Source organism: Eschscholzia californica, unplaced genomic scaffold (genome assembly GCF_041429995.1).
Source record: "Eschscholzia californica isolate CP2 unplaced genomic scaffold, dmEscCali1.0.p SCAF_3, whole genome shotgun sequence".
Classification (NCBI taxonomy): Eukaryota; Viridiplantae; Streptophyta; class Magnoliopsida; order Ranunculales; family Papaveraceae; genus Eschscholzia; species Eschscholzia californica.
Genome location: NW_028238420.1, coordinates 41,820,400 through 41,843,235, shown reverse-complemented (window position 1 = coordinate 41,843,235; position 22,836 = coordinate 41,820,400). Strand labels below are relative to the sequence as shown.

General features: G+C 37.6%; 4 protein-coding genes across 4 annotated transcripts; 2 read left to right on the top strand and 2 right to left on the bottom strand.

The window, feature by feature from the left end:
* The first annotated feature begins 4,282 nt into the window (after window positions 1–4,282).
* On the top strand, window positions 4,283–6,113 carry PLMT (phospholipid N-methyltransferase). The gene is made up of 2 exons (XM_086671551.1): window positions 4,283–4,582; window positions 5,672–6,113. Exons 1-2 carry the CDS (start codon window positions 4,338–4,340, stop codon window positions 5,916–5,918), a joined length of 492 nt encoding a protein of 163 aa, XP_086527677.1. The 5' UTR covers window positions 4,283–4,337; the 3' UTR covers window positions 5,919–6,113.
* A 1,020-nt stretch (window positions 6,114–7,133) lies between these two features.
* LOC147550448 (small ribosomal subunit protein eS12-like) lies at window positions 7,134–9,382 on the bottom strand. The gene is made up of 5 exons (XM_086671057.1): window positions 9,270–9,382; window positions 8,786–8,829; window positions 7,751–8,045; window positions 7,470–7,535; window positions 7,134–7,369 (listed from the first exon to the last, which is right to left on the bottom strand). The coding sequence occupies exons 2-5, from the start codon at window positions 8,791–8,793 to the stop codon at window positions 7,310–7,312; spliced, it is 429 nt and encodes a 142-aa protein (XP_086527183.1). The 5' UTR covers window positions 8,794–8,829; window positions 9,270–9,382; the 3' UTR covers window positions 7,134–7,309.
* On the top strand, window positions 9,329–14,291 carry LOC147550447 (small ribosomal subunit protein mS47-like). The gene is made up of 14 exons (XM_086671056.1): window positions 9,329–9,748; window positions 9,840–9,920; window positions 10,007–10,075; window positions 10,185–10,248; window positions 10,492–10,571; window positions 10,766–10,849; window positions 11,010–11,094; window positions 11,676–11,761; window positions 11,860–11,981; window positions 12,978–13,038; window positions 13,296–13,394; window positions 13,511–13,612; window positions 13,694–13,735; window positions 13,896–14,291. Exons 1-14 carry the CDS (start codon window positions 9,620–9,622, stop codon window positions 14,013–14,015), a joined length of 1,224 nt encoding a protein of 407 aa, XP_086527182.1. The 5' UTR covers window positions 9,329–9,619; the 3' UTR covers window positions 14,016–14,291.
* A 653-nt stretch (window positions 14,292–14,944) lies between these two features.
* LOC147550446 (FIP1[V]-like protein) lies at window positions 14,945–22,836 on the bottom strand. The gene is made up of 9 exons (XM_086671055.1): window positions 21,550–22,836; window positions 19,859–20,073; window positions 19,352–19,478; window positions 19,204–19,272; window positions 18,866–19,006; window positions 18,594–18,695; window positions 18,024–18,364; window positions 16,218–17,901; window positions 14,945–15,865 (listed from the first exon to the last, which is right to left on the bottom strand). Exons 1-9 carry the CDS (start codon window positions 22,498–22,500, stop codon window positions 15,218–15,220), a joined length of 4,278 nt encoding a protein of 1,425 aa, XP_086527181.1. The 5' UTR covers window positions 22,501–22,836; the 3' UTR covers window positions 14,945–15,217.

Genomic DNA, 22,836 nt, shown 5'->3' with positions numbered 1-22,836 from the left:
CTTGAGAGATGGACACTTCAAATGGTAAGAGACTTGTCACCAAGGTGAGATGTCTCACTCACCATGGGTGTTCCATGTTGTTGACACCTCACATGGATTGTTGACACCATTGCTTAATGTAGCCACCTCATGTTTAAACAAGATAGCTTTACTCATCATCCATTTTCAACATTTTCCCACTTGAAGTTACTTTTGTTTAAACATGAGGTGGCTACATTAAGCAATGGTGTCAACAATCCATATGAGGTGTAAATAACGTGGAACACCCATGGTGAGTGAGACATCTCACCTTGGTGATAAGTCTCTTACCATTTGAAGTGATCATCTCTCAAGAGAACACCATGAGCTTGTGATAGTACACCTCATTTGTTGAGGTATCCATATCTTGTTTCTTCTCCTACATCATAAAGGTTGTGAGTCTTCGACACTAGATTCTTAGACACTAGATTGCAACTAAACCCGAGTATCAAACAACACGAAGATGAGCAACTTTGTAGATAGATTTACACTTAGAGATGAATTAATTACAACTTCTTCTCTCTAAATAAGACGAGATCAATCATGAACAACCTCTCTCTCATACTAGAAGAAAAACTATGAACTCTCTCTTACAAAAGGAAAGACAAGTATTTAGAAGAAACTATACATTCTTTCTAATACTAACTCACTTTCTCTTCTCTTGTCTTGTTTATGAAGATGGAATGGATGGAATGAGAATTGGATGGGATGATTTGAGTTCTTCATCTCCTTTTATAGTAAGAAAGATGATATATGGTGTAGACACCTCATCATATGATTTGTCTCATGATCTTGTGTTGTCCTCTTCAGAGATGGACACTTCAAATGAAATAGACATGTTACCTAGGTTAGGTGTCTCACTCACCATGGTGTTTCATGCTATTTCATAAGGTTGGCTGAACTTTTATTTAGCTTTCTAGTTTTTGAGTGGTAGTCTGCTACTTTATGTATTTTGTTTCATTTACATAGAAACAACCAACCTTTGATTTATGTGTGATATACCTTTTTTTTCATGTCTAGGAAGGATATTTCTTAATTTACCCGCACATGATGGTCCAAACTGAAAATCTTTATTTCTAAATTCTAATCGTAAGTAAGTACGGGAAGTCTTAAAGGCGTCTCCAATATATGTTAAAGGTGTCTCTTTCACTCACAAATTTTTCCTCATATTTGCTTTGAGGAGGATTCGTAGTTTTTAGTTTAAATCATCTAATAGGGGTAACGTGAAAATACCTGGTAGATTTTGTGTCAAATTCCTATTCTTCGTGCGAGATTTTTTTATCAATTTCCTTAGTTACAAAAGGATAAAGTTTTACTTATAATCCTGACAGAAAATAGAATACTTGGGAGGAAAAGGATAACTTTTTTTTTTGCCGAAATGCTATGTTTCCGTAAAACATTGACGAATTTATCTTACGGAATGATGTGGCAGCAGTTTTTTGAAAGTTGACCGAATCTGAGCCGTTCACAGATGAACGGCTCAGATTTATCTATTTGTCTCTAACTCTGTGAGAGTACGAGAGAGAAAGGACTTCTTCTCCTTTTACTTATCTGTCTCACTTTGTCTCTCTAAAACTCCATTAAAACACGCCCATATCTCACCTGAAGCTCCTTAAACAACAAATATTATAAATTTCTTTCTCTTCTCTGCTAGATGAATTGAAGTATGAGGTTAATAAAATCAACTTGAAACAATTTTACTTTGATCCTAAGCAAACCAAATCTTCAAGATGTGTTAGGGATTTCTAGGAAAAACCCTAAAATCAATAGCACCAAAATCCTAAACCCTAAAATCAGTAGAATAGAAATCTAAAGTCAGTAGCACAAAACCCTATTAGGTTTATACAATAGCAAAAAGGCCTAAAATCATTGTAATAACATAAAATCAGTATAAAAAACTAAAAACTAGAGAGAGATTTAGGGCATAAATATAGAGAAATCATTGATATTCCCTCTTTTCAGCTTCCCATACTCTCTCTCTCTATATCAAAAGGGATAAAAGACTTAAGTGGGAATGATAAAGAGAATCAATCTGAGACGTTCATCATTAACGGTCCAGATTCGGTCTAACTTTTCAAAAAGTTTCTGCCACGTCATTCCGTAAGAATAATTCGTCAATTTCTTACGTGAAGCTAGCATTTCCGTTTTTTTTTGTTAAGATGGAAAAGGATAACTTGGTAGGTTATGGTACATGTGTATCCTGTACATGCACTATATATTTATCCAGTTTAGTTAAATCCGTGAACATGAAAGTATCAGAAATTTATGAAAGCCAGTTTAGTTTTTTTTTTTTTTTTTTTATTTTTATGAAAGTCAGTTTAGTTAGATAGTGACATATGAAGTCTAACTTGGAGAGAAATATAATGAGTTCTTTTTTAATAACTTCATCAACTTAGAAAGAAAAAAGAACAATAAACACAAAAAACCAAGTTCAAACAATTAATATGTTGTTGTATGGGTGGAACTTGTGACCTTGTGCACCAAGATAAAGTTATAACTCAGCCTTGACTTTTGGGCCAACCTTTACTTTTTTTTTTTTTGATGAGAGAACATTGCATTTAAAACGAACGAGAGTACTACAACCACACAAACGGCTAAAGAAAAGCCGACACAAACAAGAGTACTACAAACACACAAAACAACTAAAGTAAAGCCGACACAAAAGAAGGTACAGAATTCCATTCTTTCCTTTCTCCATTTCTTCTTCCCCATTTCGCAATCGCATCAGCTGGAGCATTGCAATCCCTAGAAACATAGGTGAACATTATTCCTTCGAAATTGTTTATAAGGGCTTGAATTTGTTGTATCATCTTTAACGATTGCCAGTGTAGACCGATATTATGACCGTTGATGAATTTGATCAGTGCTTGGTTATCGCTTTCTATATGAGCATGAGTAATATTTAATTGTAATGCCCATTGCATACTAGATAGGATAGCTAATCCTTCACATTCTTCCGCGTTTTGGCTTCGCACCGAATTTGCTGCTGCTATAATAAATTTCGATTTTTCATCTCTGATAATACATCCTATTCCGGCCGGTTCTGTATCTTTTGTAAACGAGGCGTCAACATTCAACTTTAAATATGGTGTCGATGGAGGTCTCCATTTTTGTTCCTTAGTAGATTTCCTGCATTTGTTAGTGATAACCGTCTCAATCTTGAGAGGAGTGATAGACACATTATTAATTCGGTCTATGATTTGTCGAGGATTCTGTTTGTTCGTGTTAAAACTATTTTCACATCTAGCTTTCCAAATGAACCAAAGTATTTTGGCATATTGGTTGGTAGTATCCTCATTTAGGGTTTTCCATTGTGTTATCCATTAATTAGTCGAGCTAATCTGATCTGTTCTCACATCATAATTGAACCAAATTGCTTTAGCAAACGTGCAGTGCAGCATCACATGATCTAAAGTTTCGTTTTCATCGCAATTAATACAGGAGAATTGGTCTCCAATGAATTTGCCAATTTTCGCTTTAACAGGTAAGCTATTTGTACAACATTTCCATAGGAAAAGCTTCACACGTGGTATAGTATTCAAGTTCCAGATAAATCCCCATTCGAGATGGTCCTGCATCACATTCATTCGTTTCGTTCTTAAATAATAATACATTGATTTTATCGAGAAATTACTTGATTTGGGCACTGACAAAGAATAATTTATTTAGGGAAAACTAAATCTCTTGTTTCATAGACATCTCCGTAGAGGGGGTGCGGCTATAGCCTACCCTAGCCATATAGTAGATCCGCCCCTGCATACCACCACTACCATCACAACACCCACCACCTCCTTTACCATCACCTCTCTCTCCGTCTTTACCTACCTCTGGTTCTTTTTTCTGTCTCTCTTCCCCATCTCACCTCTCTTCCTACCTCATCAGACAAAAGGGTGGCAAGCCTCTCTTTGAGGTTACACAAGAGAGAGACGAAAGTACGGAGACATAGGGGAAGAAGAGATAAAGGTGATGGTGAAAAAACGGTTGCGGAACAACGATGGTGGTGGCGCTTGCCGGAGACTCCTTCTCCTACAAAGATAAAGAAATAATGAAATACGACATGGGATCAATTTTGTAATAATATAATAATTATATAAAAAAAAAGTATTAGTTTGAAAGGTGGACATCTTTTGGGGACTATTTTGATGAGTTGGTCATATTTAGTGGCCAAAAATGGACATAACCCATACAAGAAAGGGACGGTATTTCTGACTTCCGTTGTTTTTAGCAAAGTCTCAGGTTTACACAGTTACACTACAAACAAGTGAGCCCCTGCTAGATTTAGAGAGAGAGAAAGAGATACAGAGAGAGAGAGAGAGAGAATGGATGTTTTTGCAGCAATAGGCGTTCTTCTTCCATTTCCATTCTACTATTGGCTATGGACATATCCAAGGACATGGGTAAATTTGTGTGGGAAAGGAAGAGATCCATCAAATGTGATGGCTAATATATCTCACTTGTTAAAGCTCATTCAATTTCTCTCTCTATTCTCTGTTTCTTCTCTCTATTTCCCTCCGCCTCTCTACTTTTGGCCTCTCTTCATCTTTGGCCAATTCCTCAACTTCAGGTATACATCCCCACCTTTACCCTTTTCCCCTTTTGAATGTTACCTCTAATTTCAATTGTCTTTTTACACTTCCCATTGACATTGTTTACTTTTAGGGTTTCAGATTGTTTCTTATATTGTATTAATTTTCAATAGGTTTGGGTTGTTTTTTTTTTCTAAAATAGATCTGAAATCTAACTTGAGTCAATCAAGTTCGTTATGTCTGACTCGTCTAAATGACTCCATTCTAGAGATTCAAAAATGTCTAACATTTAGTATATGTTTTGATTCTATCTAAATATTCCTGTAAGAAATCATATGTGATTCTTATTGCACTTGATTATTAACCTTTGAAAGGGTCGGCTAGAAATTCCATATCGGGCCCTCAAATTCTCAGCCACTTCACTGTCGAAAGACCCTTTAGTGGCAAGATACCGAAGAGCTCCCTAAAGTGTCAAAGACATCCTCAAATGCAGTTCTTTACTTCCTTAGGTTAAGGAGGTAAGGAACTGCTTTAAATTCCTTGGGTATATTGCAATTTTTGGGGTGCAGTTTTCAGAAATGCTATGAAGCTGCTTTCTTTGTGTGTAAATGCAGGGAATAGGATTAAACCGATATCCATGCTTGGAAGTTGGCTCTTTTGATGATCCCCTTTTAATTTGTTCAAACTTTTTTCTTTTTGATAGGCAAGATGAATTTAACACTCGCCAACTATTTTTTCGGACAAAGTCCACGTTAGTTAAACCCCTAGGTTACGATGGCAGGGTATCCTTCCACGTAATCTATTATCGTGGAAGTTCTGTTAGATGTTGGCATTGAACCCGAGGGTACCACTAAGCTTTGTCAGGTGGCACTAATCTCTACACTAGCCTAGTTTTGGATTTTCTAGTCATGATTCAATTTGAGAGTTTATTCTTCTTGTTGCAATGGTCGACATGGTTTTCAAGTAGGACCAAGAACCTCATCACCGTGGCTTGAATCCGTCCCTCCGCCACAACAAGCATGTCACTTGGGTTTCTCTTGAATTTAGAGTTTTATATAAACGGTTCCATTTTACATGCTTATTGTTAAATGCTTTAGATCATTATACTAAACTGTGACAAATTCCAGGGTTTATCAGTTGCTCGGTGAAGTGGGTACTTATTATGGAGTTCGCTTTGGGAAGAATGTCCCATGGGTAACAGAATTCCCTTTTGGATACATCAAAGATCCACAATACGTAGGAAGCGTATTATCACTTGTTGCTTGTTTATGTTGGGTTCCATTTCAATATATACTCCTTTGGGTACTTGGCTATGTCTTCATGATTTGGGTCGAGTCAAGTGAAGATCCTGCTACAAGGGCGAAGCCGTTGTAACTTTTCTTCGGATTAGAGTTGTAGAAGACTAACAAGCTGGAATGTTGTCCATCTATCTTTTCTTTCTTGCCTACCTTAGTACCTTGATACACACTGGGTAGTTTTGTATCTCAAGGAATTATTGTCCCAGTGTGAGATATTTAGATTGACTGTAGTTCATGTCCTTTAATGAAATAATCGTTTACGTTTTATTGTTGTTAACTTCATTGATAAACTGAGGATTTCTTGAGTAGCCTTTGTTTCTGATTTTTGTTATAGAACTTTTTGAGTTAATATGGATAGATAGAAAACATTAAAGTCGTTTCAGGTGGGGGCTTTGGGGCATCCTAAAAAGTCTCCAGGGAATAAAGACTTAGTTGATGATCATGACTTATGGGCCATTTTTATTTCTAGCAAAATTTTACTTGATTGTATTTTGCTCCTAGTCTTCAATTTCAACTCTCCGCGACCACAAGTTCCGACCATCACCACCATTTCAACCTCCGACCACATCTTCTCTCTCTTTTTCTCTCTTTCTTTCTCTTTCCTCCTCCCTCTTTTATTTCTTGCTCATTTTCTCTCTATCTCTCACTGTTTCCCTCTCAGTTTCTTTCTCATTGTTTCTCTCTTCATCTCACTATTTCTCTCGATCACTCTCATTGTCTCTCTCGATGTTCGTCGCCGCCCGCTACAAAACCCTCAAGGAACGTTTCACTACCTCTTCGAGGTCCCCTTTGTCTGAGACAAATGGGTTTCAATGGAAGGAACACTTCCCTTTGTCGGAATAATGAGAGAGAAAGAGACCGAGAAAAAGGTAAACAGTGAGAGAGAGAATCAACAAGAGAGAGAAAGATAGAAAGATGATGAACATGAAAGAAAGAGATGAAGATTAAGGGGAGAGAGAATCAGCAAGAGAGGAAAAGTAATGGGCAAAAACAAAAAAAAGTTTTGGATTCAAAATGAGTATGCTTCCTAGGTCAAATCTAGGTTACAGAAGTCTTTATTCACTAGAAGTCTAGAAAGTAGAAAATTGTTGAAATGTCAGAAACCCACGGGCTTGCTTTAAAGTACAGGTATTAGAAGGAAAGGCTTATATTAAGAAGCTCAAGTTGCTAGTTCCTATGGAATTACAGCTTGAGAATGAACGTTTGGAGGCAGATTTCGACAGGAATGCCTTTAAGTTAAGATTTGATTGAGTAAAAAAGAACTAACTCAATTGAGACTAGAGTGCATCAAAAAGAAAACTTCAATCCTTTTAGATAATGAAAAAGATGCATCAAAGTTGGAGTAGAGGACTCATTACCCAATTACAAACCTAAGATTTGAGTACAATTTCTTGTTAACATTAAGTACTCAAAATAGTTCATTCAAAACAAAAACTTCCTAGAATAAGGACTTCACATCACTACAACTTAGTGAGATTTTACATATTCTCGGACAATGTTAAGACCTTCTGATTCCTCGCCATAATCCTGCAATTTGATAAAAAAAAATGATTACAGTGAACAAGAAAACATGCCGAATAAAATCAAAATGGGATACGAGATATAGATCTTTAATTCGTTTAATTACCTTCACAACAACCATGGAGCACCCGACGACTTTCCTTGCCTTTCCCTCAGAATCAATTTTGCACAACTGCATAGTTTTAACAAATGAAATACGTTATGATAGTAAAGGGAGGTTCAGACTCTTTTTCTGTTGAAATGAGGCTGTCTTGAAACGATTTAATACATCAAGAACAAATTTACTTCATTAACAAGGTCGAGCATGCACAGAAAAAGCTTGATATCCAAAGATGTGTCAGAAAAAATGAACGGTAAATATCAAAAGTAGATATTTCTTGTACTTACCCCAGCCCATTCACCGAGAGTTTTAGCACTAGGGACGGCTATCAAGCTCACATTGTGGTCAGCACATAGAGCCTTAACCAGTTTAACATAGTCCACTTGGTTGCAGTCCTCTGCCAATACACATAATTGGGCTGCATGCTTCTCAATGACTTTGGCGCCTTGGTGGAGCCCGCGGATAAGCCCATCGTGAGCAAGTGACTTCTTCAGAACGAGTTGCAATGCTGTCATTATGTCCATGGGCTCCCCTAGAGCTGGAGCGGGAGTTTCGGGAGCAGGTGCGGCTGCAACTTCTTCACTGCAAAAGAAAATGGCTACAAGTGAACCAAAGATATACCATTCTGAATCTCCACGAGAATATTATTGTGGAAAAGTATATTAATGGACCAACAAGGGGCCAGCATCGAAAGGCTACACAGACCCCCAAAAGAATACACCAAACAGGCATTTGGCACGCTTATTAGCGACCTATGCACAGTTTTGATCTGATTCCGATAAAGATGACATCTCCATAAAGTGAAAAAATGGTTTTACTATGTATGTCGGAACATATTTTTTCGGAAATGGGTGTTTGTCCTTGTTTCAATGCGTCAACTGTATTGTAATATCATTGCCCCACTATGAGATCAATTACTCACTAGTGCTTCAAAATTCTGTTACAAAACCAACAGTTCATATGATCGACTACATTTATTCATGATTTCTATTTCACAGCTACAGGTTAGAGTTGAATAGTTTTCTTAGGAAAGAAAATCTGCAACCCTAAAACAAATGGTACTTATATTGGTACTACTTTCTGATGTTATAACAAATATTGAAGAGCTAATTGTTTGGCATAGTCAGGCACTAGGGGAATTAATCAGTAATAACCTGATAATTCAGTACCCTAACACTGTATTAAGCAACACTAAAGGCGACTAACTATAGACGAAACGAAAAAGGCAATATACACCAAGAACTTCTAAAACTCAAAGTTAAGAAATGATGGGGCTTATATATGTCAATTGTCAAAGACGATAATAAACAAATATTGCTTACCCAGACATGATTTGAGTGGATAGCTAGATCGGAAAGCTCCTTTGCTGGCAGAGGAAGCAAAAAAGAAAGACAAGCTCAAGAATCAAATTACAAATCAACAAGTACGAACAAAAAATAGTTAAAATTGGTAGCTACAAAATGAAAAATGCAGATCAACTAAGCTTAATTTTTAACTCTCAACCAGAAGTACCAACAATAAGAAGAATCAGAAAATGGTATTCAAACAACATTCAACCTCAATAGCAAACAGAAATCCATAATAATTATAGAAACCAAGTGTTTTTACAATCATAAAAACCCTACCTTTTATACTTAATGAAAACCTAATTGGAAAAACTCAATCAGGTCACTCAACATAAAGTGATAAACTTAGATAAATAACATTCAGATAGCACAATATACAAAGATTCGAGCGATGAAACCCTAGAAAAATCATCTAAATGCAAAAGACAAGATCAATCTTAAAGGTAGAGAGAGAAATCACCTAAAAGTTGTTGAGTCGCCGGTTAGAGACACAAGCTAGACGGGAGAGTTGATGAGTAAAGAGAAGAAAAAGAATAGTTTACAGATATTGTTCTAAAAACCCTCCAAAACCCTAATTTGGTTCATATTACTAAATTACCCTCATGTTTTCTGAGAAAGTCCAATTGGTTCGTGTATAATTCGAAAATGGCCCCAATATTTTCACAGACTAGGTATTATATTTCAACAAATAGACTATTTGATCCTCTAATTAACGACTCTGTCATCTGTGTGTAGAAATAGTGAGCAAGAAACGCAAAGAAGGTAGAAGGGGAGAAGTAGAGAGAGAGAGAGAGAGAGTAGAGAGAGAAGATGAATCGATTATCAAAGGGTTTACTAACTACAGCAAGACGATTCCAATCTCCTCTTTCTAATCGCCATCTTAGAAATTTATCTGCTCAACCAATTTATGCCCTCAAGGAAGAAGATTTGAGGAACCAGGTTTTGATTTTCTGAAACCCCTCTAAAACCCTCTTTCTCTCTTCCTCTCTCTAATTTCTCTAACTATTCATTTGTTTTGATCTTAACCCAGGTTTTAGTTGAGGGAAAAGCAAATTCAAGAGCTGCAATTCTTAATAGACCTGATACTCTCAATGCTCTTACTACTTCAATGGTGATTTTGTTACCCCTTTAGATTGTCTGAATTGCTTTTCTTTTGAGTTTGGGTTCATAAAAATTGAAACTTTATTTATCTAACAGGCTGCTAGGTTGAAAAAGCTATATGAATCATGGGAAGAAAATTCTGATCTTGGTTTCATTATGATGAAGGTATTACTTTAATTCTTGTTTTCTTTTAGTGTATATCTTTCTGGGTTTCATTTGCTCGATCTACCCACTGGTTATTGGGTGTAAAACTATCATCTTTTTATGTTTCTAGGGAAATGGCAGAGCTTTTTGTGCTGGTGCTGATGTCGTTACTCTTCGCCAGTTACTCCATCAAGGTGCATTGTGATTTCATTTCCACCTTTTACTGAATTAGTTGCTTATAATTTGGTTTACCAAGTTCGCAGTAATTTGATCATCATTATGTGAGTGATTTTCTGTCATGAGTATTATACTATACATGTTTGGATTGTTGGATTTGTCGCCTAAAAATATGATGATATGGGTTTGGACAAGTCAAAGGATCAAGAACTATTGCTAAATGATGTTATGAAGTTTTGATTTCTATGAACTGTGTGCAGGGAAAGTGGAAGACTGTAAGGAATTCTTTGGGACATTGTACAGGTTTATATATCTTCTAGGAACGTTCGTCAAGCCACACGTGAGTGTCAATGATTCTCAAGCATTCTGAATTAAATCCTTTTTGTATAAATTATCGGAAGTCCAAAAAGTATTAATTCACTATAGAATCTCTACCCATCTCCTCTTTGATACTTGAATTATCTTTTGACATTTGTAATTTAATGTGGATATTTGTGGTATACTGAAAGCGATCTATTATTGAATTCTATGTAGGTCGCTATCTTGGATGGTATAACCATGGGAGGTGGGGCTGGAGTTTCACTCCCAGGATCATTTCGCGTGGCTACTGATAAAACTGTATGTGGCTGATTTTTGTTACGAATTAGATACAATTACACATTTCTCTAATGTTTCTTATACATGAACTACTTTGCTTAGACTAAATTTTTCGGAATATTACAATGTGGAATTTCTTTACTACAATCTTTTTTCCTCATTCTGCGGAGGCAACTTGCAGGTGTTTGCTACTCCAGAATGTCAGCTTGGTTTCCATCCTGATGCTGGGGCTTCCTATTATTTATCTAGGTTACCTGGCTATTTAGGTAAGGTTTTGTTTTCATGAACTGTACACTTGTTTTCAAATTCTAGGAACTTGGATCTTCAGATAGTAATCTGATCGATGTCGTTGGTTTGTGGTTAGCGTTAACTTTTTGGTGTTAAACATGTTCTAGCACTCAATTTTTGTGTTGACAGTCTGCAGTATTTATATGACAATTCCCAAGTTTGAGTTTTTACTTGCATATATCTAATTGTAGAATTTGACTCAAAATAAAAAATGAAACTGAGATTTGTGCTCGATCAGGAGATCTGAATTGATGTTGCGGAATTTCTTGTGCTCGTTCATATACATGACCATGTACATCTGAACTATATGTAGCATGTCTACGAAAACATAATAGTGGTCAAAGGCTTATAAACTTATTCTCCAAAAATGATTGTAAATGTAAGATATATAGTTCAGAAGGTAAGTGCATTCTTGCTTTTATTTCAGTTTAAGCATTGGTTTGCTTTCGCTAATTAATTTTTTTCCCTGTGTCTCCATAGTAAGTTTGCTCTTTTAAAATGTTTTCTGTAGTCTCTGTTTTAGATTGGGTAACAAATGTGGTGAATGTTTTGTGCTCAGGGGAATACTTGGCGTTAACTGGAGAAAGGCTTAATGGAGTAGAGATGATCGCGTGTGGCTTAGCTACACATTATACACTCAATGCGGTTATTCTCTCTGTTCATACTGTCTTTTGCGAAAGTGGTTTCGGTTCTCAAACCTGTTTGCGGTTTTTTCCTTATTATTGATTGCCTCTCCTTTGCAGAGACTTCCATGGGTTGAGGAACGACTTGCGAAGTTAATTACAGATGATTCTTCAGTCATAAATTCATCTCTTGAACAGTATGGTGATCTTGTCTATCCAGATAAGCAGAGTATCCTTCATAGGTAGTTCTCTTTATAATAAAAGCTGGTGCTGACTTTATTTCGGGGACTATACTTTACTGTGTTCATACTTAAGATAAACACTTGCACCCCGTAAAACCGAAACGCCAGTTTGTATGCTTATTCCAGACGTTAAGCAATTACAGTTGAAGTACTTCAATTCATATTAAGAATGTGACATTGTAAGACCGTGGACAATACTAGCTTGGCTTTGTTCTTTCAGAGCTTTAAAAGAAAAATTGAGTAGGAGAATTTGTGTTTAGCTTTAAAGGGTAAAGAATTTTGAGTAGGAGAAACATTCTCAAACCTTTGATGTGTTTATTTGCATAATACAAAAGAATATCTTTGTTGTTACTGGATATTTGTAGGTGAATTGACTCAAGTTAGTAATGACTGGGCTGGGATACTTAATGCTCATTATATTGAATTTACTCTGATATTAGTAATAATGATTTATCACCAAACATGGAGCAGCTTACTGACCATTAGCAACTACAAATAATGCTCAATTAATCTCCTAGTTAGAATTAAAGTTTCTAGCCAAGTAGTTTGGACCAGCCAATCCACTCGAGTAACTTGGGAGTAACCCGAGAAGATCCTAGACTGAACTCCGTTAGTTATGTTTGAAGCTTTAATTGTGTGAGTTAATTGGTGATTTGATAGTAATAGAGTAGTATTTGTGGCCTATATAAAGGTATCTTACATATAGTAGTTTGCAAAACTCCTCAGGGAGCAGTACTCTGCTCAAACCAATAGAGGTCGGGATTGGCCCCAAGCCGACCTCCGCCTCGAGCTGCCTAAGATTCTTGCGAACCACATATATGACTTTGTGCAAAGCTAAGCTTTCAACAGATACCAATAAACAAAATTATGATGCTTTATGCTTGCTCAATTAATGAATTGCAACTTGTATCTTCAAATGTCATAAAGACTTGTCTTATCGCACTAGCAAATCTGTTTTATCATATTTGATTTTGTTGTTTGATCATCTCCATTCAGGATCGAGACAATTGATAAATTTTTCGGCCAGGACACAGTTGAAGAAATTATTGATGCCCTGGTAAAGTATTTTTGTAGGCTTGCAATCTTCACTGCCCAGTCCGCACTTAGCACATCTTTCTTGATTATCTTTTTTCTTAAAACAATTTTAACTTCTAAGCAAGAGAAGAAACGACAGTAATTCCTTTGCATAGTTAAAGGATATCCTTCATTATTGAAAATCTTTCTCTGTTTCAAGAATCTAAACTAATGGCCTTTTTCTCATCTGCCACGATCATTCTTGTGCTGCCGTTACAATATTCATCTGAATTTTCTCAGGAGGAAGAAGTAGCTTCCGGTTACGATGAATGGTCTAGTAGAATACTTAAGAAACTGAAGGAAGCTTCACCATTAAGCCTGAAAGTCTCGTTAAGATCGGTAAGTTACTTGAATTTTATATGCTCAAATTCATAAGAATCAATGTCATGTAACTTCTTCAATGTCATGTAACTTCTTCGACTAAATGAAGGTTTGACTCGACTTGTTCTTTTTAGGTACGGGAAGGTAGATTTCAAACTCTTGATCAATGCCTAGCTCGTGAGTACCGTATCTCCCTTCAATCAATCTCCAAGCAAATCTCCAATGACTTCTGCGAGGTAAATTCTTTTTGAGATTTGTTTTATGATCTAATATGCTCCAAAACATCATCTCATTTAGTGATTTGTTCTCTCCTCTAGGGTGTTCGAGCACGATTAGTGGATAAGGACTATATGCCAAAGGTACATATTTCTCCACTCTAAATTGTCATTTCGATGTTTAGCTGTCTGCCTATGTTCGATAATGCGAAAGAAGTAAACTCTTTGTTCATTTAAATGAGCTCACTTTGAGTGAAGGACTTATGCTTAATAATATTGGTTTGTGGTGATAATTGAAATACAGTGGGATCCTCCAAGTTTGGCAGAAGTATCGAAAGACATGGTGGATTCATACTTCTCCCCGCTTAGTGAGTTTGAACCTGAATTGGAGCTACCTACAGCCATAAGAGAACCTCATGTGTGATGGAAGTCGGAACTTTTGCAAGATAAATGACTTGAGTATCTATCACCATTTTGTGGGGTTTGTGGGTTTCTGCTGTAGTTTAAAAATTCATAAATTTTGTTAGGGCGATGAACTGTTATTTTAGTAAATTATAGAGTAGCTTGTTTTTTGACATTAGTTTTGTCGGGCCTATAATCCACGAGGATATAAGGGAAACTCTAGATGACCGATTTAGCTGATGTAAACAATTTGCAAATCAAGTTCTGTAACGATAATCAAATAACGATGTTAAGATCAGCCCCATTGTCTCTCTCTCACTCATTCAATATCAATTCAAAATTTTACTCCGATATACCTTGTTTATCTTAAGTTGTTGTTGAAGAATTCATTTGCTCCAAAATATGGAAGGGATACAAAGAGGAAATATTGCTCTGGTTTTAGAATTTGACACTCTGAGAGGAAAAAAGTATTCAAGTAATACTCGTTTATCACTTTAGCGAGGCACTGATACGTGAGTTCCAAGAAAACATACATAAGAAAATAGCAAGATCAATTTTCAGAAAAATCATCTCTAACTGCTAAAACCATTACATATTTCATTAGTTTGTAAAAGGGATTCTTTTTTTTTCCCAGCACATGCTTCTATACTGTTAGTAAAATAAAAATAAAAAACATTACCATATCTAAAGATGAATCACATAACAGTTGAGTATTAGATAGTACAGACAAACCCTTCTTGCCTCAGTTTTGCAGTTCAATCCTCCCAACTGTCTTTTCAAACATCTGTTTTCTTGAAAATCCGGACCCTCTTTACTGTTTTTCATCCATATCTGACTGCGCCAATTTGCGAAGGAAGCAACCTATAAAGGCATCAGTCTGTTCTGTCCAACAATAAGATTCAGGCTTTACCAGATCATTTTTCCTGCATATAACAGAATGGAAGATACTTCTAGTCTTCTACAACTATTGAATTGTTCAATATAAAATATTACATTTTTCAGCATCCACGCTGTTGCAGTACAAGAAAACTAGAATCATCACAGTTTGTATGTATTTGGAAACTAAAAAACGCTGAACCGATCAACTGGGACTGGCATAGAATGCGAAAGAACACGTTCTTGGTCCCCAACGTTCAAAGTCACGAAGAAACCCAAGACAATCACAAGAAACATAAATAGATTTCAAAATCTATTTCCAGAATTGGGTCTTTAAAACCTAGTTAATTAGCCACTAGTCCACCTACGCTTCCGAGCTGGTCGCTCTGGTTTAACCTCTGCTGCTTCAGATGGAGCCTCACTCTGGGCTATAACCACCTCATTATCAATCTTTTTGTTTCCTGTTGCAGGCGTCTCTTTTTCACTTGGCATTGGAAGCTTGAATCTTTCACTTCGCTTCTTGAGTTTCGCTACTGTGTCAAGGTGACTGCCATCCTCTCCGCCAGCTTTGCTGGAATCCAGATCCCTGCTGCTCGGTACAGATCTTGTTTTCTCTGTTTCACCAACTTTGTCTTCCCCAGAAGGAAGTGTTCGTTGATTATCAACAGTCTCAGCTTTTTTCGCTGATTCATCTGGTTGGTTAATGGCCAAAGAAGATCGGTTCTTGTTGGTCTCCTTGGTCTTCGTATCGACAGCACGATTTCTCTCTTTGTCATTTAAGATGCTCTCCTGTTTGGATTGACGCCTCCTAGAATTCCTCCGTTCGTCGTCTGAAGATGCATTTTCCTTGTAGTTTCTGGAAGACTTGTCTTGTGGCAGAACCTCATGTCCGAGGTGAATCTTCTTTGAGAGTGACTGGCCAGGAACCCGGGATAGGGAGGAACCTGAGGCTGGTATACTGTCACTTGCCTGTTCAGTATCTTCTTTTGTGCTAACCTGAGCATTGACAAAAAAAGATGAAGACCCACAGAAAAAATGGTACATAAATCTGCAACAAGTATTAATCACACAATGGCACAGTTAACTATCTCACTTCATACACTGGATTATCGGGATGGAGGAGAGGATGGCAGTCACCTTGACATAGTAGCAAAACAATGGCAAGTGTAACTATCTCACTTCATTAGTTTATAAGATATTTCTTGATATTTTTTCCCGGGCAGTTACGAATTTTTATAGTAATTAAAAACCTAAGAATATCAGTACCAACTTTTTACATTGTATTTAATTTGTCTCCCACAACTACAGATTGATATATTCTCTTTATGGATAAAGACATGAATCATACCTTGACGTTTCGGCGAGCACTTTCTTCGTGCTTTCTCTTGCTACGTGACATGGTACTCGGATCATCCCCTTCAGACTCTTTACTCTTGGAAGTCTCTTTTGTTCTCTCCTTTAGAGACCATTGCCTACTGTTGACAGAGTTGTCATTATTTTTGCTCGACCTTTCATGTCTTGGGTTCCTGTCGTCGTTATTCGAATAGTTTTCGCTTGTATAGATATCCTCGCGTCTCTTATGCTGTGAAAGAGTGGCATCCACTTCTCTGTCTCTTCTCTTAGACTGTTCTGTTTGACGCTTCTTATCTTTAAATTCCTTCTCAGAACCTAGATCTCTAGTCTCATCTTTACTCTTAGGAATCCCCACAAAAGTCTTGTCTTCTACCCCTCGTGAACTCCTAAGTGCTCCCTTCCCTTCTTCTTTTTCTCTGTATGCAAATCTATCTTCGTGAGGTTGTTTAATCCGCTGCCAATCATCCCTCTCCCTCTCTCGCCAGCTCTCTTCTTTGTGCCTAACGAAATGTTGGTCATCGGGCTTCTCACTTATTCTTGGTCGATCCTCTCTCCTCTGTACATCCATATAATCACCGCTCTCCCATTTTCTCCTGCTAGTACCGTCTCTACTTCTGACCCCATGAAAATATTCTTCCTCATTCACCAGTTCTCTCCTTCGATGCTCCTCGTTCTTTCTTCTTTTGATGGGAGGATTGTTCAAGATTTCACGATGACTCGTTAAACTATCATCCCTATTTCTCTGGCTATGCACAACCATTTTTTCATGTCGATGGCTCCATTCACTTTCTTCCAACCGCTTCTTTGAATAATAATGCTCATCTCTTTCTGTACTCTCACTTTCACGAAACTTATTGCGATGCCTGGAAACGACTTCTTCAACACGCTCCGGCTTCCTTGTGCCTTCATCTTTTACTCTATATGCATCTTCATCTCTCCTTTGCCGAGTTCCTACAGGATAAATCTCCCTTTGCATCTCAAATTCCATGGTCTTAGTACGTGGGTGATGTACTGAACTGTGATAAGAGTCTCTGTGAGAGTAATAAGAATCTTCTCTCCCTTTTACAACCATATTCCTATCAGCCTCTAGCCTGCCATCTCGGTCGCCATTAGGTCTCTTTCGGAAGTTATGTTCATCTTCATCACGACGCCCTCTCAATTCTCCCATGCGCCGAGCACGCTCTTCTTGAACAACTTCCTCCTCACTATCATTACGTTTCTTCTGATAATCCCTACTGCTTTCTGATCTAGCTCTACTGTTGTCACTGCTCCGCGTTGCCTTTAACTCATATGTCTCGTCTACATCATGCACTACTGGCTGCTCGACTTGACAAATCAAGTGTTTCTTAACAGAACGATGCTCACCACCACCTTCATTAATATCATTTGCAAGTATCGCATCCCTACCCATTTCATCTCCGTCCACTCTAGCACTTGTATCCCCATTTGCAAGTTCAGTGTGCATATCATCTTCTTGTTCTGCAACCTGGACCCTAGAAATATCACTTTGAACCGGGGGTGATGACTCCTGGGGTCGCTTTTCGGCACTGCTTCTACCCAATTTATCTTTGACATTATCATATGACCTCCTTACCGGAGCACCTTGATTAGGAATTATATCATTGCCATCCTCAGTATTCGAGGGAGGATATCTATCACGTTCCGTACCTTGGGGCCGCCTGAATATCAGTAATTGCATATAAAATGTTGATTAGGTAATAGCTTAAATTACTCGAGCAACAAGAGCATGAAAATCTTTTGTAATGAAAAGCATTAAATCACTCAAAGAAGAATGCACTACCTTCCATCATGAGGTGCACCAAAACTCCCACCATTATAGACAGGGCCTCGTCCTCTAGAACCAGGATAATGGTGAAGGGGGGGTTCTACAGGGAAGGGCAGGATTCCATCTCCTTCGTGTATATTATTTAGAACAGAGCCCCTGACGGGATCTCTTACATCCTCCATCTCCTTCTTACCATTATAAGGAAGATGGTTGAAAGATTCATGGTCAGCCTGTTCAATATCCTCTTCAGTACCATTGTCTCCTCTGACATCCTCTCCTTGCAACTCAGTGTCGAGTTGTTCACTGGTGCCATTCTCGGGGAACATATCATCATCATTAGAATCCTGCAAAACAATCTGCAAATCCTAGAACCATTAGAATGAGCGATGGTGCTAATATTCCATAACTTATATGAGCTTACAATTATTTCCACATAATCCCAAATATTCCACAAGATATTCTTGTTCCTTCAAGATACTTACAAAACCAAATTTAGTACCTTAGTATGTGCAGAGTCCATACAACACTGTAATTTACATATGAATTTTTTCCATACAAAAACAAAAAAGTAGGTGATCTGACTACCTCTATGATTGCATCTGAATCACGCATTCGTGGTTGCCTTGTATCAATGGATGGAAGGCGTTCACCATAACCACCTTCCACTTGTATTGCTCTTCCTGTTGGCTGGTTTTAAAAAAGCATCATGTGTAAAAATTTACAAGCTTTGAACTCAATGCAACTAAGACAAAGATGAGACCAAGTCCAAAAGAAGAATATAAAAGAGGGGAAAAAATACAACACAAAATATAGTTTATTTTCTAAAAGATAACTTTGAAAAAACAGCTAAAACATACTAGCATCGACCGTGCATTTACAGCTCCTCTTCCTTCGCCAGCTAAATCACCTTGCCCGTCCGCCTTATGTGCATTTTCAGCAGTAAAATCTTGACCACTTGCTGCAGCTGCAAGTTCAGGGGGAAGATCTGGATCGTAGTCCTGCAAATTATTGTGAAACAAAATAAGAGAACTTCTCTTGTAAATCTATAATTTTATCTATTTACCCCATAACACCCCACCACCTCCACCTCTCTCACTTTTGACAAGAAAACCAGATGTATCCCTGGTGACTAAGTCCATATACTATAAACTATACAAATGAAACAAACCCATATTTCATTTGCCCAAATCAATACCTGCCCAGAAGGACCACTTTCATAAACTCGGATTTTTGACTGCATAGTAGCTTCAAGTCTTAGTTGCTCCTGCAAATCCAAGATTAGCCCCACTAGATGATAAATTGATATACAATGGTAACAACTAAACTACGCGATGAAAGTTTACCAGCTTCTTGCAATAGTCTTTCCAGGAATCCTCATTCAACCCAAAATTAAAAAATTCTGATATATCAATGCCTGGGTTTCCCCACCGTTTGTCCTCGAAGATGTCAATGTCAACCTCATATATTGTCCTGAAACAATGGAGAGTAAAAGTTAGAACAAATTGGTTATACATAAAACTTTATTGGAGTACGTAGATAAGGAAACACCTTTTAAGAGCATCTATTACTATATTTCAATGATCGCATAGTTCATAAGCAGATAAGTTTGTGAATACTAGTTGGAATTAATTTAAAGAAGAAGTCCCTAGCATATATATTAGTAATTTAGTAATGTACCAATAAAACAAAAGAGTAAAATTGCTCTATAAAGGAGTTCTCTTATCTATCTAATAATTGGCCACCATTGATTACATATATAAGTCCCTCCCATTTATCTGCTTCCATATCCAGCTCCTAATGAATTGTGGGCCAACCATTGAATCATTGAAATATAGTATGTGAAAGATTACTTGTGAGAAGGAAGCGTGAAATCTAGTCCTCTTCCATATCCAGCTCCTGATGAATTGTTGGACCAACCATTGAATCCAAATCCTGGCCTCGGTCTCCAGTCACCTCTACCAGCTCCAGCAAGAGGACCTACGACAGGGGGCCGAAATTGGCTTTGGACACCTCCAGGACCAGCGACAGGTCCACCAGCCACCGGTGCACCACCAGGTCTTACATACTATATGCACAAAGAAAACTAGATGTAAGTTCAACAACCAAATGGTAAGAAAACAAGTGGATAACCATTGCAGACAAGTAACTAGCTAACTAACCCACAAAAGATGGTTGCTCTGTCGCAAAAAATCAAGCAAATCTTTTAACAGTAAAAATACTTAACATTACGGTCCTACCTTTCTATATCAAAATGTAAAACAGGTGTGAATGTATGCTACTTGGCAAGAATAAAGTTTACTTTCTTATGTACGCCAGACTCTTCTCTTGTCGTTTTTTCTCAAAACCCCGATGGATTCTTCATGCAGATTTTTTCAGATAATGATAATTTAATGTTTCATTAATAAGAAACTAGATCAACCTTAGGGGGGGAAGTGAAAATTCCATTGTGTCAAACTAGACTAGCTGCTGACCATGAGCATTATAGTATACTATGAAGGACTTGCAAATCCATCTAAAAAACAGCAATTCCAAGAACATTTCCCTCTCACTCGGTAGTTTTTACAACTTCAGTCTTTACATTAGGAACGCTATAGATCACTCATCACTCCAACATCTCTTCAAGAACTTGAACACGCAACCATACAGAAGGATCAGCGCACCTATTCCAGTCACAAACACGCTTTCTTATGCTTCTAGAAAGAAAGTTGTGCGAGTTCGCGGCCAAATGAAACAACTTGTACTCAAGGAGTTTCAGGTAGATAATGGATTCCTGAATAATTCCTACTCCATTCAGACTTCCCCTTCTACAGATGCAGTTTTTTACAATACCAGATCGAAAAGTATCATATTTCATCACCTGCTCCTCCCTATGCAACGTGTATTTGGAACGGGTTGGGTCAACAAGATCAACATATTTTTCTGTCTCCGTTGTCTCTGCATTTGCTACTATCTGAAAACAGTGGTCCAAGTGTTTCTCTCCGCCAAACGCATTTGTTTTATTATAGAATGCAATGCGCTTCAATCAAATCAATCACTTCTCAATTTGGAAATAGCGAGGCTATTATATATGATGCAAACAAGTTCTTTGGGTTTTATGTCTGGTCCATTAGACATGAAAGTGACTGAGGATTCGCTCATCTAGATCGTCGGGGTTGGACGCTGAATCAGGATAGGGGTTCCACATTCAGAAGTAAGGAGGGGAAAGCTCACTCGCCCTATAACAGACAAGCAGGAGAGGAGGCTTGGGACTTATCCTTCCATTGACATCATCTATCCATAGCTTATTTACTAAATCAGAACCCATTTTTGTGAATTCACGAAGAACAAACAATTATCAAATATGGGAGAGAAAAAATTTCATAAACCCTTCAATTGATGAAATAATATTTACAATGTACAAACCATTGAACTTAAACTCAATGCTATATGACAACAATTTACATCATTAACTCCCACTAAAGGGGTAAAAGTAAGACATAAGAACAGCTTATAAATAGCTTTTTTTTTTTCTTTTACATTTGATATGTACAGAGAAACTGACCTTAAACTGAGAATGGTGTGGATGAAACCCTTGATTGTTGTAAATTGGTCTTGGTCCTGCTGAATTAACCATCATTAATCCATTAGGTTTCGCCCCTTCAGCGTTTTCCTTCCTTTCTCCGTCAGCTGGTTTCGTCGAATCCTCACCCAAATCTTGCTCCTCAGTTGGTGGATGATGATGAAGATTACCATCAGCAAGAATAACCAGATCTTCACCATCTTCGTCCTCGTTTTCGTTCATAACAATTTCAGGAGGCTCACTATTCAGAACTATCTGAAGATCATCCTCACTATCACTGTCCTCTTCCTCCCAATCATCCTCTCTTTTAGAACCTCGATTAGATTCTTCTTCTTCTACTTCCTCCACCATATTCTCAGGAACCCTAGAATAATTTGATACAGGAGGTGCAGAAGGAGAAGAAGATAACCCAGGAATTACTGGATTTTCATCTAATTCAACCTCTTCCATCTTAACCTCACCAGTAAAGTTGTCACCTTTTTCCATAAAAACCCCATCTCGATCATCAATTTGCTCCTCAACTTTGATATCAGGACTTCCACAAGGTTCTGATTTCACCCTAGTTATCTCTTCCACCTCCATCTTAGGCGAAACCCTAGTTTCAGCTTCTTCCTCAACCTTGTTTCCATCATTATTTCGATTCTCAGCCGACAGATCGATGCTTAACCCAGGGAGTGTCGATTGCCCAAGACCAGAACTTAGGGTCTCAGCAGGAAAAGAGGAGGATTTGGGATTGGAAGGACCGGATAAGATATCACCAGCCTCTATTTGGGGGTTATTGAGATCGGATTGAGATGGAAGTTTTGATGGTGTGGGTAGAGAAATTGATGACGGTGGTGGTTGTGAAGATACAGTAGAAGTAGGGTTAAATTGAAGAAGGACGTCTGTGTAGAGATCTCCGAAATCATCATCGTCGTCTTCCATGAATGACATGATGATGAAGATGGAAGAAGGAAAGGGGTTCTCAGTGGGAGGAAAAAGTTTTTTTGTGGTGGCGTTATCAGTGAAGAGAGAAGAAGAAGAAGAAGAAGAAGAAGAAGAAATCAAGGGTACACATGCATTTTCTCTCTCTAAAACTCTCTCTCACTCGTTTCCGGGCTGAAGCATACGGATTGCCGAGGGAAACTCTAGGTAAAGTGTTTGGGTCAGAGAAAGTACCGCAGTTCAATAGTTTGTTTTTCAATAAGAAAAAATAATGATTTATTTCCCAAATAACCCCAAACTTTGTAACCAGCTTCTGTCTAACCCCCTATTTTCTCAAAAATACTC

Coding starts and splice junctions, on each gene's coding strand:
- LOC147550446 (XM_086671055.1), bottom strand. CDS start 22,500: ATGTCATTCATGGAAGACGACGATGATGATTTCGGAGATCTCTACACA. Junction 20,074..21,549: donor CACACCATTCTCAGTTTAAG/GTCAGTTTCTCT, acceptor TTGTGCATATAG/TATGTAAGACCTGGTGGTGC. Junction 19,007..19,203: donor AAAGTGGTCCTTCTGGGCAG/GTATTGATTTGG, acceptor AATAATTTGCAG/GACTACGATCCAGATCTTCC.
- LOC147550448 (XM_086671057.1), bottom strand. Junction 7,536..7,750: donor CTCTCGGTGAATGGGCTGGG/GTAAGTACAAGA, acceptor AAAACTATGCAG/TTGTGCAAAATTGATTCTGA. Junction 7,370..7,469: donor GCTCCATGGTTGTTGTGAAG/GTAATTAAACGA, acceptor ATCAAATTGCAG/GATTATGGCGAGGAATCAGA.
- LOC147550447 (XM_086671056.1), top strand. CDS start 9,620: ATGAATCGATTATCAAAGGGTTTACTAACTACAGCAAGACGATTCCAA. Junction 10,850..11,009: donor GCGTGGCTACTGATAAAACT/GTATGTGGCTGA, acceptor GGCAACTTGCAG/GTGTTTGCTACTCCAGAATG. Junction 11,095..11,675: donor TAGGTTACCTGGCTATTTAG/GTAAGGTTTTGT, acceptor TTTTGTGCTCAG/GGGAATACTTGGCGTTAACT.
- PLMT (XM_086671551.1), top strand. CDS start 4,338: ATGGATGTTTTTGCAGCAATAGGCGTTCTTCTTCCATTTCCATTCTAC. Junction 4,583..5,671: donor GGCCAATTCCTCAACTTCAG/GTATACATCCCC, acceptor GACAAATTCCAG/GGTTTATCAGTTGCTCGGTG.